Source organism: Narcine bancroftii, chromosome 5, assembly GCF_036971445.1.
Source record: "Narcine bancroftii isolate sNarBan1 chromosome 5, sNarBan1.hap1, whole genome shotgun sequence".
Lineage (NCBI taxonomy): Eukaryota > Metazoa > Chordata > Chondrichthyes > Torpediniformes > Narcinidae > Narcine > Narcine bancroftii.
Genome location: NC_091473.1, coordinates 120,272,114 through 120,290,939, shown reverse-complemented (window position 1 = coordinate 120,290,939; position 18,826 = coordinate 120,272,114). Strand labels below are relative to the sequence as shown.

Sequence of the window (18,826 nt, the reverse complement as noted above, 5' to 3'; positions counted from 1 at the left end):
ACCAGGAAGTTTGATGGAATCAAATAGCCAAAGAATGTAGACAGTGCTTTCTGTATTCCAAATTTGTTTGGAAGGTCTTCTGGTTTTTCTAGTGTCAAAAGTTTGGCAAGCAGTCAATTTAATGTTTTTTTGGGGGGGGGGGGGTTAAGAGTCAAGAGGTCATGACAGAATGGAAACAGGCCCTTTGACCCATTTATTCTGTGCTGAACTATTTTTCTGCCTATTCCCCATGGCATCCAGGCCAATCCAATTTTTTTCTCAAAAGTCAAAATGGAGACCACATTCACCACTTTGGAAGCAGCTCATTCCACCACATTGTGGGAAGAAGTTCCCCCAAATATTCCTTCTAAACGTTCTCTCTGTTTCACTCTTAACCTATGTTCTTTTCTGAAAGAACCTCAGTGGAAAAAGCCTGCTTGTATTTACTCTTGTCGAAATTCCCTCATAGAAGTGAGGGTGGTGAGCTGATAGATGCCACCACTTCACAAAGCAAGAAGTAATTGCCTTTTTATTTTTTTTTTCTGTTTTAACTATGTTGCTTTTTTTTATTTTTTTTTATTTTTTATTTTTCACACCATAAATCACATTAGCCATGCTATACACTATTTCTTAAGTAATTGCCTTTTTAGATGTCCATATGACTGGGCAAATGCTATTAAGTGTAACTATGTTCCTAGACCTGCATAATTTTACGATCAGAATTTTTTGTTTTATGATGCCACCAATGGTGGTTGCCTGAATTTTTTTACGTTAAAACCAGTGCACAAAGTAGGACTGCATTTTTTAAAATCATTTTATTTTAAGTTACTTTCAGTATCTTTTTATATTAAAAAAGATCAACATTACAGCATAGAAACATTCCCTGGGCAATACAGAATTTAACTGTAACACACTTGGACAATGCACCATTGTTCATTTAGCAGTGGTGTTTAGGAATAAAGGACAAAGACTTACTGGTTGCACTTTTTGTTTGATCGATTAAAGAACAACTTCATTTCTCCCTTGACGTCCCTTTTAAAAGTCAGCTTCTTTATGAACCATTACCAATTTGTCGGATCTTGATCAATCACGCAATCTACACCACATGAAATGGATTTGTATTAATTCTCCTCTTCCTCTGCTAAGTTTGGGAGTTTAAAAGGGATATTCCACTTATGTTTTAAAAAAAACTGAATGGATAAGAGTAAAGCATTCGTCACAACACCACACACACACACATATCTTTCACAGAATCAGGTCATTTTGGAGAAGCAGCCATGAAAGAGCATACAACAGTAGGATTAAAAAAAGGATTTGTCACATAAACCAAGATTTCATTATTCATCTGTAGAGTATTTTGAAGGCAAATATCCATTGAGATGTATCCAAACATTTCAATGCCTGGTTTTATTTGAAACATCTTTTCAAACAAGATTTAACACCAATGGGGAATTATATCTTAAATGAACACATCTGCTTTCATTCAATGTTGGAAATTGAAAGGTTTTTTTTGCATTACAATACATTTCCTCTCAAATTGCAAATAGAAGCACAAGGAAGATCAATGGCACGAGAAACTGTACATGGCTGGAAATTTTAAAAAGGAATGTGGTCCTTTTTCTGACAAGACATTGCAATATACTTATTGCAGTCTTAAATGAAATGATTATTGGTTTAAACTTTGTAAACAAAATTTGCATTTATAGGCTATCTTATACATTCAAAACCTGTATTTTAAGTGGTCATTAAATTGAAATTTAATCAGTGTGGGACATGAAAATACCTTATTGCACTTAGCATAGCCCTTCATGAATCCTACATTTTGTCCCGTGTCTGCTTTTGATTGCATTCAAATTGTGCTGGGTGATCACTTTAGCACTAAGTTGGGCACCAGACACCTCACCATTTGCCTTCCCTATGCACTTGTATGCAAAAGAGACTTGGAAATATGATTTAATTTCCATTTTCCTGCAATAAATTAAAATGTTGAATTAAGGTCATATTTAACTTCCAATTAGCATTGAGGCCTCCACTGGTGAATGAACGTTGCTTTTAGGTTAGATATTACAAGTGGAAATCAAGTGGTGTAACATAAGCTTCAGTACTATTTACAACTTTCTATCAAAATCAGACTAAAGAATTTACTTTAAAATATCCAAAAGCATAATCACTCATAAGGGTACCACCTGTTTCTCAGATGTTACTTCACACAAGATGCATAGTATCAGGTTCAAATGTTGAGATGAGTGATAAAATTTTGCAACTCAATTCATTTCCTTACTTATTTCATCCATTATCTTGCTGATAACGACAGCACAAAATAATCAGGATTGTTTAATAATTCAAAAGTTTAAAATGGTTGAGTGAAAGGAGGCTAGATACTGTGGAGTATGGCAGGGAGCAAGGGTTCCAAGGGACACACGTCAGGAGTAGAAATGGTATTTATGAATCATTTAAAACTCACAGGTGATTTTATTGGTGACTCCATGAAAAAGCCGTACTATTCAAGTCAAGTACCAAGGTTTAAAAAACCTATGAGCCATTGCCAGGTTAACAGTAGAGGAGCAATACACAGCTATAATAGAAATTTGATTGGCAAGGCACAAAAGGAACAAATCCCTCTCTCAAAAAAGTTTCTATTGAAAACTAGAATTAGCTTGTCACTTCAAGATTTGATTCAAAGTCTGTCGTTTTAAACCCATTAAATCAAACAGAGGTGTGTTCCATTTGCATTTGAAACGGTGGACTAAAATAATGCTTTCGCTGGTCAGGATATTTGGTGCACTGATTTGTTTGGGTGATACATCAGAAGAACAACTAGTTTCTGCCTCATCTGCGAGTATCCTTTACACTGGAGATTCAGCTTTTAAACTCAAACATCCACAAGTGAGGAAGATGTCAGTATCTTGTTATATAATTGTAGTCAACAAGGTCGGGTCAGATACAGCAATGAGCTCTCCGAACCCTTCTCCACTGACAACGGCGTGAAGCAAGGCTGCGTCCTCGCACCAACCCTCTTTACTATCTTCTTCAGCATGATGCTGAAACAAGCCAATAAAGACCTCAACAATGAAGACGCTGTTTACATCCGGTCCCGCACAGATGGCAGTCTCTTCAATCTGAGGCGCCTGAAAGCTCACACCAAGACACAAGAGCAACTTGTCCGTGAACTACTCTTTGCAGACGATGCCGCTTTAGTTGCCCATTCAGAGCCAGCGCATGACGTCCTGTTTTGCGGAAAATGCCAAAATGTTTGGCCTGGAAGTCAGCCTGAAGAAAACTGAGGTCCTCCATCAGCCAGCTTCCCACCATGACTACCAGCCCCCCACATCTCCATCGGGCACACAGAACTCAAAACGGTCAACCAGTTTACCTACCTCAGCTGCACCATTTCATCTGAGGCAAGGATCGAAAACGAGATAGACAACAGACTCGCCAAGGCAAATAGCGCCTTTGGAAGACTACACAAAAGAGTCTGGAAAAACAACCACCTGAAGAAACACACAAAGATCAGCGTGTACAGAACCGTTGTCATACGCATGCTCCTGTTCGGCTCTGAATCATGGGTCCTCTACCGACATCACCTACGGCTCCTAGAACGATTCCATCAGTGCTGTCTCTGCTCCATCCTCAACATTCATTGGAGTGACTTCATCACCAACATCGAAGTACTCGAGCTGGGAGAGTCCACAAACCGAATCCACGCTGCTGAAGACCCAACTGCGCTGGGTGGGTCACGTCTCCAGAATGGAGGACCATCACCTTCCCAAGATCGTGTTCTATGGCAAGCTCTCCACTGGCCACCGAGACAGAGGTGCACCAAAGAAGAGGTACAAGGACTGCCTAAAGAAATCTCTTGGTGCCTGCCACATTGACCACCACCAGTGGGCTGATATCGCCTCCAACCGTGCATCTTGGCACCTCACAGTTTGGCGGGCAGCAACCTCCTTTGAAGAAGACCGCAGAGCCCACCTCACTGACAAAAGGCAAAGGAGGAAAAACCCAACACCAACCCACCAATTTTCCCTTGCAACCGCTGAAACCGTGCCTGCCTGTCCCGCATAGGACTTGTCAGTCACCCACGAGCCTGCAGCAGATGTGGACATACCCCTCCATAAATCTTCGTCCGTGAAGCCAAGCCAAAGAAAAGAAAGAATTGTAGTCACTCTTTGGACCCAGGCTTGAACTTTTGGAGGAAAGGAAAGGATTTATTTTGTGCTGAAAACTAAAATTATGATGTTTATCTTTAAGCTGAGTTATTTTTGGTGGTTGATTTGATTCAAATAGTTTTACCAAAATTATTTTGATTATTTATTGCAGAAAATCGGGCAGCACAGTTAGCGCAACACTGTTACAGCGCCAGTGACTGGGACCAGATTTCGAATTCCACGCTGTCTGTAAGGAGTTTGGACATTCTCCCTGTGTCTTAGTGGGTTTACCCTGGGGGCTCCGGTTTTCCCCCACCTTCAAAAAGGTACCGGGATTGTAGGCCAATTGGGTATGATTGGGGGGGCTGGGCTCATGGGCTGAAATTTAAAAATGTAAATTTAAATTGGTTCATAAATGTGCCACAAATCACACTTTACTCTTTATATTTTTTTTGTTAGAAATGCAGTGATGAAAATGCCTAAAGATCATGGGCTGAAGGGTTAGATTTCTCAAGGTTCGACGACATTATTTAGTGCAGTTTCTCTATTGGTACTCCAACATGTGGCTCAATCTCAAATTCAACTTCTGAGGTTTGTATATGGCAATGTGAAGTTGAATTTAACGTGAGGGTCAAAGGCTGCAGATGTTGGAATATGGAACAATAAACAACCGACTGGAGGAAATTATTGGGTCAAGGAGCATTTGTGGGAGAAAAAGAATTGTCGATGATTCATGGCGGAACCCTTCATCAAATCTTGGTTTTTGTCTCCAGCTCATAACATCTACAATTAAAATTGAATAGTAATCCCTTCATCAAGAGGGAAGACGATGACTTCCGCCGATCTTGCTCGTATCTTAGCAACTACTTCAAAGATTAAAATATGCAGTAGGTAACCTCACCATGCATATGTGCATGAATTTAAAAAAAAAGTTTAATGGGAAGTAGAGAAAACATTTCTACAGCCACTAATGCAAAATCCATAGTTGCGATTAGATTAGTGGGAAGAAAATCTTTCCTGGAACCAACACACCAATGGCATCATGAAGAAAGCCTCTACTTCCTCAGGAGTTTGCGGAGGAGCTAGTGGAGTTGTTCTAGTGAACCGGTACGGACTTGAAGGGCCGACATGGCCTGTTTCCATGCTGTAAACGGTTATATGGTAAGTGGTTGAAACATCCCAGCCTTAACACAAATCCACCAGGGGCCTGGGAACAAATCCTTCTCCAAATTAGGTTAAAAACTTCTCTATAATAGATAAAATCATTGAAAAACTCTCCAAACAATTTGGCATTGCATCAGCATGTCTTACAGAATTGCTCAGAATCTGATTTAAACTGGCTTCAGGTTGTGAAGCTCACTCAAAATTCAATAAAGAAAATAAAAATTCCATACTGCGTTTCAAAGAACTATAAAGAAGGTGCATAGTTTCAAGCACAGCAGATGAATCTCAACTCCACCTGTGGACCGTGCTAACATGGCCAGACCCTAATAATGTCAGACAGCACCAAGGATAAAACACACAAAAAGTGGGAATTAAATTTCAGTAAGTTAACTAATTCAACTATTCTGCTTGCCCATGTTAATAATAACTGGTCAAATTATAGTGGAATAAATCTTGTATCTACCCCACTAATGTCCTAATTTGAAGCCATACCATAAAATAAACATTTGGCTCTGATGAGCATGCAACTTTTAGCATTTTTGCTCATTGGCATATATGGAGTATTGAAGGAGATGTTGGCAATCGTCAACTAACACCATTGTGCAGCTCCTCCACACCCACTGCTCATTATAATTTCAAGACAACCAGGCTAGAAGCTAACCAACCAGCACTCTCACTACCAGGTGGGCTAGTGCCAAAGTTTCAGTTTGAGATACATCAAAAATAGCAAAAAGGCACTTATGGCCATCCGTGCCTTTGGCTTGGTGATCCATAGGATGAAAGGCTTTCATCTGATGAAAGCCTTACCCCCAATTTGTATTAGTCTTGGTATTCTGTTACTGTATAAGGCAGAAGATCAAAGGCTTATTTATTAATCTTGGCAAAAAAAAATCTTACGTACAAAAGGAAAAGTTAAAAAGTCTTGTTCACTTCCCCAGGTACTTCATAAACTGGCACAAAATAGAGGCTAATTAAAATGGTGGTAGGATGCTGACATTTAGTGCAACTTTGTACATCCCATTCACCACACATTCACTCATTTCACAATTCAGGCCACACAATTTCAATGGTTTCCAGTGACTCCCAAGAAGTAATTTACATTAATCTTACTGTAATGGTCTAGGGTGATCTTTTGGCAGATTCAACTGGCAATTTTGTAGCAAGAGCTACAAATATATCTTCAGGTTTCCACTTCAAGTTTCAACTACACTAAACAAACAAAGCCCTTACCAGCTTAAACTTAAATCTAAGTCACAATACGTCCACATTAAATTAAAATGTTTCCAATCAATACAAAGATTCACATTGGTTGGGTGTTTAACTGTTTTCTGATTAAAGACTAAAAGTGAATTTGAATGCAAGTTAGGCAATTGTTTAAATAGAAGCAAATACTTTGATTAAAAGCGGTTTCATGTGTTTTAACAAAGCTAACTATATCTTTTAAAAAAAAAAGCACATTTTACAAATATGTCAAAAACCTAAACAGGAAATAATGCTTTGCAAAAGGACTCATTTTCCATGGGTTCTGAAGGAATTAAGACACTGTACATGCACAATGAAGTTGCTCTGACAGAATATTGCTCAAATTACAACCCCAGTCCAACCACTTCCTTCAAAATTCACTCAAGCAGGCCAACTTATTGTCACAAACGTAATTTCCCACAAGTCTACATTTATAGGAATCACCCCAATGACCCTAAACTGGCTAAAGATTACTGCCCTCAAAACAAGGTCAGTTGTTTTTAAATGTAGTTTTGTGCTCACTGTTAGTCTAAATCGGTGGTTCTCAACCTTTTTCTTTCCACTCACCTACCACTTTAAGTAATCCCTATGCCATCAGTGCACTGTGATTAGTGAGGGATGCTTAAGGTGGTATGTGAGTGGGAAGGGAAGGTTGAGAATCACTGGTCTAGATCCAATTGTTACTAAAATATTTTGCTTCAGAAAAATTGTCATTGGCCCATTTCCTTTGGAGTTATGAAACCGTGCACATAACGAGTCAATTAAGTACAATACCTTAAGCAATCCCCTACTAATCATGGAGCACCTATGGCAAAGGGATTACTTAAAGTGGCATGTGAGTGGAAAGAAAAAGGTTGAGAACCACTGGTCTAAATCAAAGTTTGGTGGCATGAGAATGGTTAGTGATGTTACAATATCCAGATACTCTGGTAATGCAACAAAAGGAGCTTTATAGTAATTGAAATGAGCATACATTAAGCAAGAAATAGGCCTCAGATGAATGACAGTGATAATTTAATTGGATTTCCAGTAAAATATTTAATCTGCCAAATTTTAGAGTCGGGATTTCTGAAAGTTAGTTTTATGAATGTTTTCACCTCACGATGATCTATTATAAAAATTTGAGCTACAAATTTAGAATTGCCTTATTATTTAAAGTAGCTATTCAGTTTTAATTTGGTATAACCCAACAGAATGATTGGGACTGAGTATTCATTATTCTTATTGGTTCTGAAAAGAATTGCAAAGACCCTTCCTATACAAGTTCATGAATTTTTAGAGCAAGATCTAAACTTCTATTCTTAAATAAATCAATATTTTTCCACTGGGGTTATGATCTTAAGAAATATCTTTCTCCTGCTGACATTTCAGGTTCTATTAAAATTAACTCATTTGTTTTTCCTTCCCTCCCCATCTCTCCAAACCCAAATAACATTGACAATTGGTCTCACCATAAACTCAATAATGTAATGGACAAGTGTACAATATCAATTATATCACAAGTTGCATTAAAAGCTGATGGCAATTCATAAAAAGATATTAAATCAATAAACCACAAATGATAAGCCTTTTGTAAGAATGTGTTATTGGAGAACAGTTAAGTACAAATCTCTTCTAATAAGTAATACTCAATTATAGTGCAAGAGCTCCAACTATCTTCTACATCTCTAAATGGCTGCATATGTTAGCAATTCCCTTACTGTGTAGGCATATCTCATCTGAGCTGCATGAAAATATACAGAGGAAGAGGAAATTCAATCTGTACAGCTCTGCGGTGTAATGCAGAGTAGTTTGGGAGTAAGTCATCCTCCTAATAACCTGCAGGTGTTTCATAAAAAGGTCGAAACATTATCAAGACCCTCAAAACTGAAATTAAAAAATGAACAAATACAAATATAAGTTATTTCCAGTTTGTCAGGATTCTATCATGGTAATGAACTGTTTGCTCTCATGTATATTGCTTAAACCCATTGATAAATGACTCTTGTGCAGGTGCACTCTTCTCCCAAAACATACTGGGTTGGTAACTTCCAAAAACTGCAAAGACAACATGAATACATTTACCGGTGTAGGTGAACTGTTAAGTAAATATTACACACTTGCCCATTACATAGTCTATTTCTATTATGAAGGTGTCTTAATGTGGTTTTTAAAACAAATTATGGCCATCTTAAAAACAATGCAAATTTATGGTGTGACATAAAGAGAGTAATTATAATGAAACATCAGTTAATATCTCACCAACTATCATATAAATGACCATAAAGATTAGACTTTAACTCCTCAAAACAAAATATACATTGTTAACAGGAATCTCACTGGAAAATGGCAGCTGATCATACGAATTTAAAAAACAAAATGAGTGTTGCCTTTATTAAAGGATTAATATAATATTTAATAGTTCCAGACAGCAATTAAACAAGGTTATGAAATAGATGTACTCATATATTGAGTACATTCTTATCGATCAAAATTCCTCTTCGAAAAAGCACCTGGAACCTATTAAATATAACAACAATTATTATAACCTAAAATGAACAGATTTACTGGATGTTCTATTATACAAATAAAATTAAATCTATATAATGTAGTACCACAAAGGATTTTGTTACTCCAAACTCTGGGAACTATTATACACAAATTAACAAGCCCTCCATTAATCAAGATTGTATGAAAATCTTAATCAAATCCTCTGCAGCTACAATTGAAAGCATCAGATAAAAATTTTCTTTTTTTGTATATTCACAAGCAACAATCAAATTATCCTCATACAAAATCTTCAAAGAACAAGAGAGACTTGCAGTAAGTTTTGAACTTCAATTCTTGGCAAAATTTGCTTCCGAATAGTGTCTGCAACTTGGGAGTCTGTGCACCTTTGCCCAATCGATTGGTGCCAAAGCCAACTGGTATGGTGCCCAGTAATTCAGCACTAATCAAGTTAATCGAAACCAAGCATTGTCCAAAGGAATTTCCAATCTTCATTATGGATCCATGTCATCAAGATCACTTTTAGATTCACCAAGCATCATTGGTGACTCTGAGTCCTAAGTTTAAAATAAAATAGAAGTATTTAAGCCACAGATCCTCCAAGGGTCAACAATCACAATACCATAAAGATTTCACAGCTTATATGTCACAAAGTACAGCACAGCTGACCTATATAAACATACTCAACAATAAAAACGTTCCTGTCTCACACCCATAACCCTCTATTTTTTTTTTTGCATCTATATGCCTAAGAGTCTTTAAAATATCCTGATCCATCACCACCCCAGACAATGCATTCCAGGCACCCACCTCTATGCAAAAAAAAACTTACCCCTGACTTCTCTCCTAACATTTTCTCTCCTCTCCTCCTCATCTGCTATTTGCTACTGTCACCCCGGGAAAAAGGTACTGGCCTGTCCACCCTATCTATGCCTCTCATAATCATACAGACTTCTATTAAGTCACCTCTCATCCTTCTTTGCCCCAAAGAGTAAAGCCCAAGTTCTGTTAACATTGCCTCATAAGACACATTCTCTAATACAGGGAACATCCTGGTAAATCTCTTCTGCACCCTCTCCAATGTGTCCACATCCTTCCTGTAATGAGGCAACCAGAAATGAACACAATATGCAACATTACCTAATGGCTATTGAACTCAAGCCTCCGACTAATGAAGGCCAGTATACCATAAGCTTACTTAACTACCCTATCAACCTGAGCAGCTTGAGAGATTGATGGATTTAAGCCCCAAAGTCCCTCTTTTGTGTGGACAAGTTAATCTGTTATAGAATACAGTTTTCAGTATTTGTTTTATCAGTATTCATCATATTGTAAAATTACATTTATTTGCCATGTTAGAGATAACATTTTGTTGGTAAAATAAAGGATCCCCAGAAGCCTGAAGTCCAGCAGCTCCAAGTTCGAGGATAGTTTTTATTCCCAACTGCTACTAGGCTTCAAGTTCGATATTCCAAAAATTCATCACTTCAGATATCCGAATTGAACTTCATCTGCCACTTCTCTATCCAATCAATCCTCTTTGTTAACCTCAATATGGTCCAGCAAATAAACTTGTTCTATATCGACCTCATGTTGACCAAGGTTCCTCTCCCTGGTAAGCACTGATGCAAAGTATTCAGTTAGGACCTTCGCTATTTCCTTTGTCTCCAGGGTCATGTTGCCTTCTTTAGCCTTAAGCGCCCCTACCTTCACTTTAGTCATCCTTCTGTATAGAATACCTTAGGGATTTCCTTAACCCTACTTCCCAAGGCCTTCTCATGCCTCTTCAAACTCTCTTAAGTCCTTCCTTAATTTCCTGCTTGACTACCATACAATTCTCATGATCCCTTCCTTTTTTTGTTCATTAAAACTTATGCATGCTTCCTTCTTCCTCTAATTAGTTGTGTCACCTCTCTTTGTCAACCATGGTTCCCTTATCCTTCCAACTTTTCCCTCAGTGGGACAAACCTATCCAGAACCCACTCACCCACCCACCCACCCACCCCCTCTTCAATTGTCCTAAAGTATTCTCCACATTACTTCCATGCCTCTCCTTGAGAACATCTGTTCCCATCTTGATTATTCGTATCCTTGTCCATAGCTACGTTAAAGGTCAGGGAGTTGTGGTCACTGTCACCGAAATGCTCCCCCAAGAGGTCTGTCATCTGACCAGATTCATTACCCAGTACTAGATCCAGTATGGTTGGCTTGTCCACATACTGTGACAGGAATCCTTCTTGAACATACCTGATAAATTTTACTCCATCCATCCCTCTTGCAGTAAAGAGGTGCCAGTCTATATTAGGGAAAATGCAGTCTCCCATAACAACAACGTTGTTATTTTTGTTTCATTGCAAAATTTGCCTACTTATCTGAGGGCCCAAAGACTACTCCCAATACAGTGATTGGAGTATCCATTCCAGTTTCTGACTTTATTCCAGATCGACTTGGTAGACAATCTTCTCACAACGTCCTCCATTTTTGAAGCTGTGACACCATCCCTGATTAGTAATGCTACCCTCCCCTTTCAAAAATATAGACATTATTAGTTTCTTGCATTTGTTCCAATGTTCATTGTAACCATTAAGAAAAAAAATACAAACATCAAAAACCTACAGCAAATGAAACAAAAATACAGATTAATGGTATTGAGTAAGGGCTTGGCCCAAGATTAACCTCTCTTGCAAATGATCTTAGAAGATCCTGGCAATAAATTTTGCACTCCAAGTAGACTTTCTTATATAATGATTAGATTCTACAGGAAGGAATGATTAGGGTCTACCAGAAGGAATAATTAAGGGAGTTTATTTAGTTTTGGAACTTGTTGCAGGTAGCTCCACAGAATATTCATAAAAGCCAACAACAAGTCACCTCTAACCTGTATTTCTATTAGAGTAAAATCTCCTGAGAGGGACTGTATCAGTGTAGTCATTGCATCACAATGGTGCCATGAACTTTTGGATGGAGAATGAAACAATAATATATTCACTGGTTTATATTATGACAGCATTGCTAAAACAAGAGTATGCTTCCATTTTAAATGCATCACTACTCATCCAGATGTCCTCTAAATATTGATAACCATTCATTCATTCCATTAATTCAAATTTGCTTTAAAATTAAATTGTGTGGACAAGTTCATCTGTTATAGAATACAGTTTTCAGTATTTGTTTTATCAGTATTCATCATATTGTAAAATTACATTTATTTGCCATGTTAGAGATAATATTTTGTAGGTAAAATAAAGGATCCCCAGAAACCTGAAGTCCAGCAGCTCCAAGTTCAAGGATAGTTTTTATTCCCAACTGCTACTAGGCTCTTGAACCTCCCTGCAATACCTAACCAAAACACTACCCCAGGACCACCAAAGATCTGGCTGCACTATTGAAATAGTGCAATTTTTTTTTTTTTAAACACTGCTGCAATTGCATTGATCTAACCTTCAACATTAGTTATTCATCCTGGTGCATTGTATTAATTTCTACTTCTTGTTTTAGTATGTTTTCTGTTCCTGTGTAGCAGCAGCAAGCACAAAATGGCACTGCATCTGTACATAAATGTAATGTGTATTAGCATAAACTCTCATCTCATCTTAATATTTAACCACGAACCAATTCAGCTCACCTGTCGAAGAGATCTATCTCCATTCTCTGCAGCTGGGCTGCCTTCTGAACCATTACTGCTCCCAGATTGTTCCTTTTCATTCAAAAGGGCTGTAGCATAGGCTAACGTGTCCTGTAAAAAAATAGATATGATCTAAGGTTTAATTTCCTGCGACACTTAAATCTAGGCCACTCTACAATCAAGAAAAATTCTCCGAACTATGAATCTGATATATTTATGTTGCATCTTTCACAACCTCCAGACAACCATTAGTGTTTTATGGTTGAACAGATATCTTAAAAATTTTAGAAAAAATTGGCAGCCAGATTGCACACATCAAGTCCACAAAGAGGTTTTTGCCCTCAGCTCCTCCTTAAAACAGTACCACAAGGTGCAGAGCAACAATGGATGAGGGGATTTAGTTCCTGTCCTAGTTTCATTCATATAATCAAGAGGGGAAAGTGTTATTCTGCATTTAGATTTCTCAGCCGACATCCATCCTCCTCAGATGGAGAGCAAGCTCAGGAGATGGCTCAGGGCTAAATGAAAATCAAAGTAATAGGGGCCAAAAGCTTGGTTTAGATGCAAATAATTCTAATTCTGCTCCAGCAATTGGGCACCTGAAATTTTAGTGCATGTCAAAGGGAATCCCCTATCATCAGGTTGATGTGGTAAATCAAGGCACTATCTACTCATCTGATCAGGCAACATATACTGAGAGAGAAAGAAAGTTGTGGCTTCAATTCAATAATTAACCCATCATCAGAAGTGGAAAAATGTGAGAAAGTGTGTTTTAAATTGGAGAGGGTTGGATAACAATGTGATGGTGAAGATCAAGTTTGTCCCGGTGACACAATTGCTTTCAATGCTAATTAAAGAAGGGGGTTAACATAAGTGAATCATTGGTGATCTGCCTGGAGGAGTGCACAAAGGATAAAGAACAAAAATAAATCACCATGGTAGAACTATGAGATGCAGAGCATAGCGGGTGCTGAAAATCAAAGAGAATGCTAGAAATTCTATGCAGAACAGATAGTATCCTTGGAGAGAGAACTGAGACAAGTAGCAACATCTTGTTCCAGTAGATGCAAAAGATCGTCAAAGTGAAAAGCAGTTCTGATCTTCAATACAAGTTGTTTTAATAATGATGAGCAGTCATTCATGTAATTGTGCGCCTTGCCTGTGAAGTGACTACTGTACTTAAATTAGCTTTCTTACTGTCCTATAAGGCTTCAAAACTTAATTGGTAGCAATGTGCTTTGAGAAATCCCAAGGACTTGAAAGCACAAGTTCTTTTGAGCACTGTGTCTGGATTAAAGATTGAACCTAGAACCAAGGAAAATTCAACTCTAATTTGATTCATGATATTCTACTCCTGCCACCTCCACCCAATACGTCAAGGACAATTCAAAGATGGTTATTCAAATCTGTGGGATCAGAGAACTGCTTATTCTTGTTTTGATTGTAATAACAGCTACTTTAATCAGATCTCTTTCTTTGCCTGACATTTTCACCAAAACAAAGAAAGGTAACGTACCTGTGCAGAAATTGTGCGCTGAAATGTCTTTGCTGTTGAGGTTTCATTTGATATGTTGCTCTGTGGGGCCCAATAATGCTCAGACATCTAAGTAGAAACAAATGGGAAAAAAAGGGCACAAACTTCATTTGTCTCCTAGTTCAAAACTAATTCTTCAAGATCTTTTTTCAATATTTCAAGAGGCTCAAAAAGTAACTTTTAAAAATTTTAGACCAGTTTTGAAGAGTCCAGCACCAATTTCCTCTATGATCTCCGTATCCTTGATTATATTAACATCCAAAAATCTATTAATATGTATCTTTAACATCCTCATTGACTGAAGGTCTACCCCCTTCTTGGTGGCAGAGTTTAAAAATTGATTACCTTCTAACTGAAGAAACCTCTTTGTTTTATAAACAATTTGGGCTAGTGATCCCCGATGCCAGACATTTTAGCTATAATAATCCCATTGTTACAGCTATCATATCAAGTTTCATAGGTATTTTATACTGTTCCATAAGATTGTCTTCTTCACCAATAAGTATAGGCCTTTCTCCTAAAAATCTCACACTACAGCTCGCCATCCTAGAAATCAATCTGGCAAACCTTTGTTGAAATCTCTCAATCTCAAGTATATTCTTTCTTATTTTGGGAGATTGAATCTGTACATAATATTTCCATTTCAGTTCCAATGTAATTGGAACAAATGATCTTTTGTGTACAAATAACGTCTAAATGAAGGGCAACATGCATACATATTGTCTTCCTAATTATTTCACTGTACCGAGGATCCCCTTTCACACCTTCACGATTTAAAATAAAGTACTTCCTAAACATTTGTTCTTTTACCATTAGACAGACGTGAACCTAATCACTGCAGGCTCCCCTCCAACACACACTATTGCGACGTCAAAATATGCCATCAGTCGTGCACTGTCACTGGACTAAATTCTGGAGCACCTTGGCCAACAGCACTGTGGGAATACTTTCGCCAGAATGACTCATGGTGTTGGAGACACCAGTGATGCCAGATGCCAAAAATACATGATAAAATGCCCCTCACACTCCCAGATTTATACTATAGTCTATAATACTATTTTTGTTTTGGACGTTACATACAATTTGCAGCATCAGTTGCTAATGGACTGTTTCTTGACTCCAATGAAACCATTTTATCCCTTATGCAAAATCCTTAGTCTCATTATCTCATGTTTTAATACCAAAGCAATTCTATTGTTTAATCGCTTCTAAGAATGATAATAAGAGTTTGTCACATTCAGATTCAGTCCAGAGTGGCTCATCCAATCCACTTCATTGTACTGACTTTCAAAAAGGTAGGAACAGGGGATAGATGGTACAGCAAAAGGGAATTCAAGCGCTCACCTTCTTCTGTAACCATTGCACTGCCCAACTCCAGTGATGGGGATGTTCGCGAAAGTAATCCTTTGCAGCTAAACATCTGTTAAAATGAGGAAGTGCACTCACTTAAATTTTGGAATTTAAAAAAAAACAACAAAATTTGGTTCACCCAATAAGGTGGCACATGCAATTTTCAAAAACTCAAGTTTAAAGCAGAAAGCTAATTCAAAAGGAATTCCAAAAGAGGTAAGAGCGACTGCACTTGACATGAAGGCAACATTTTTATCAAGTGCAGAAGGTAAAATTGAGGTTAATTGACATAATGGGAATGATTCTCCAATGGTCAGAAAATGAAACGCCACACGTGCAGAATGCAAAATCTAGACAACATTCCGGCACAGTGACAATTAGAAACATGTCACTGAGTGCATGCCCAGCATCGGCCATCTCTCTGGAGAGAGAACTTATCCCCTTAACCATTAAGATTTTTGGGGTGATCATTGTCCAGACACTAAATGGGACCAGCCACAGAAATACTGTTATCTGCAAGAGAAGCTTGGGCTAATATCCTGCAGTCTAGGATTTACCTGTTGGCACTGAACATCAGCCATTCTTAACTGGAGTTTATTGCCACCCACCCCCCCCCCCCCCCAACCCCTGGGCCACAGCACATTTAAGTAGAAGTGTTGTTTTCTTTTCATATCAAGTAACAATTTTTAAAATGTTTTTTGTGCAGTTGGTAGGAAAGAAGCATGGAAGGAACCAAAATGAGACTGTTTTATAGGGAAAGGGAGGGGGCCTTAAAACTTTGAGCAGAGCTTTGGGGGGGGGGGGGGGAGGGGGCATAGCTGAAATAAAAGGTTGAGAATGGCTGCTCTACATCATGGTAAACTCTCCTGGCCTGGATGATTGCAGCTCGAGCAATCATCAAGAAGCCTGGCACCTCGCCCATTATCCTAAAAATTGATTTCCCCCCCCACCCCCACCATCAATGGCAGCAATAAGTATCATCTGAAAAATGCATTAGTTACTTCCACAGGCAACTACTCCAACAGCATTTACAAACTCTTACCATCAAAGGTAACAGGTTCCTCCACAAGTCACCTTGATTTGGAAATACAATGCTGATCCTTCATCAATGGTGACTCAAAAAGGTTTTATTGCTCATTTGTTTAAGAATTGGTATGGATAGAACATTAAAGTTTATTAGTCTTAATGGATTAAACAGGTTGGCGAAAAGAAAAAGGGTCTTGGCACACTTAAAAAAACTAAAAGGGGATGTAGTTCTTCTGCAGGAAACACATCTTACTCAACGTGAGCATGGCAAGTTAAAAAGAGGGGAAAGTAATATCGTCGTCTTCAAGTTCAAAAGTGAGAGGGGTAGTGATCTTAATTAATAAAAATGTACCAGTAAGATTATAAGTCATAGAACGTTTATGAATATTAAGTTCCAAATTATGATAATTAAGCCTTTATGACAGATGTCTTTTTAAAAAAGGGCAGAGGAAAGACAAAATATATTGGTTGGTGATTTTCATTTTTGTTTGGATCCGATATTGGATAAATCAGCGAGAACAGTAACAGTAACAAAAGCTGCAAAAGTGGCGTTATCTTTTATGAAGGATTTAAATCGGATTGATATCTGGAGGTAGCTGAATCCCGCAGAGAGAGACTACTCATTCTACTTAAGGGTCCATGACTCACATAAAACAATTGATTTATTTCTAATGTCTGGACAGATAAAAAGCAGAATGATAAAAACAGACTATTTGGCAAGAATACTCTCAGACTATTTGCCATAACCTTAACCATTTTGATATTGGAAAAACAAGAAAGTGTGTATAGATAGTATCTTAATGCCATGTTGTTGAAAAGCACAGACTTTTATGAGTTTTATTAGGAGACAGATAGAGTTGTATTTTGGAATACAAACCTCTCTTCCACCGATAACAGTTTTTTTGATACGGGATACACTTAAGGCTTATCTGAGAGGGCAAATTATTTTGTATACAAAAAATCTTAAAAGAGAATATTACTGTGGAAGTGGATGGTTTGAAGAAGGAAATAACAGAATTGGAGAAAGAATATCAAAGGATGGGTTTAGAAATATAGACTCTTGGAAAATAAAAAAAAAATACAATACACTGAAAATGTACAGAACAGAAAAAAAACTAAGCAAAAATATTATGAACAAGGAGAATGAGCGCATAAGGTTTTGTCCTGGCAAGTGAAGGCAGACAAGTTGTCGAGGACGATAAATGCAATTAAAACAGATTTAAACATGTTAAACTACAATCAGAAAGAGATCAATGATATTTTTAGACAATATTATACTAAGTTGTATAAATCAGAATTATTAGGAGATGATAATGAGATGGATGAGTTCTTTGCAACCATTGAGCTTCCAAAGGAGGCAGAGAAAGATTTTATTTATAAATGGAGTAATAAGTCAATAAAATAAAGACGATTAATCCTATATTAATACATATGATTAGAGTATGGCAAGGTCTCAATGAGTGTATTGGGAAAAAAAGCAGGGATATTGTTAAGAGCATCATTATGTAAGAATGTGTGGCTACCTATGAATCGAGGTAAAAGAATACTAAACTCCTGGTCTGACAAAGGAATAAGATTCATTGAAGATGGCTATGCATAGGGAGTTCTTGTGTCTTTTGATCAACTAAAACAGAAATATGGAATAGCTAATGGAACTTTTATCTGCTTCCTCCAGCTAAGGTCATTCTTGAGAGAAAGATGGGGACCAGCATTGGTCCCAACTGAAATTAGTGAAATGGAATGAACGATTTGGCTGAGGAATACACCTAAATTTATAACAAAAATGTATTTTGCTCTCCAGAGTGAAAGTGTAAAACCAGGTTTGCAGAGGTCGAGAGAGAGATGGGAGTCGGACTTAGGGTTGGTAATATCAGAAAGACTGACGTTTGGATAGTATGACATCAATTATAAATGCAAGATATGGAATGGTTCAGTATAACTTCCTACACCAATTATATCTTATGCAGCAGAAGTTTCATAGGTCAAAATCTGAAATATCCTGGGATTGAAACAGGAATGTTTTTATATGGTCGTTTGTGAAGGTGAGGCCTTTTTGGTAGGCTGGATGGGTCACGTCTCCAGAATGGAGGACCATCGCCTTCCCAAGATCATGTTATATGGCGAGCTCTCCACTGGCCACCGTGACAGAGGTGCACCAAAGAAAAGGTACAAGGACTGCCTAAAGAAATCTCTTGGTGCCTGCCACATTGACCACCGCCAGTGGGCTGATAACGCCTCAAACCGTGCGTCTTGGCGCCTCACAGTTTGGCG

General features: G+C 37.9%; 1 protein-coding gene across 1 annotated transcript in view; it reads right to left on the bottom strand.

Moving 5' to 3' along the window:
• Positions 1-775: 775 nt before the first annotated feature.
• Positions 776-18,826, bottom strand: part of usp24 (ubiquitin specific peptidase 24) — a 214,826-nt gene continuing 196,775 nt past the window's right edge. Inside the window, exons 64-67 of the mRNA XM_069938902.1 lie at positions 15,524-15,599; positions 14,162-14,248; positions 12,646-12,756; positions 776-9,577 (exon numbers count right to left, since the gene is read on the bottom strand). Coding sequence (XP_069795003.1) covers positions 9,515-9,577; positions 12,646-12,756; positions 14,162-14,248; positions 15,524-15,599 — 337 coding nt within the window. The 3' untranslated portion in view covers positions 776-9,514. The remainder of the gene's footprint in view (positions 9,578-12,645; positions 12,757-14,161; positions 14,249-15,523; positions 15,600-18,826) is intronic.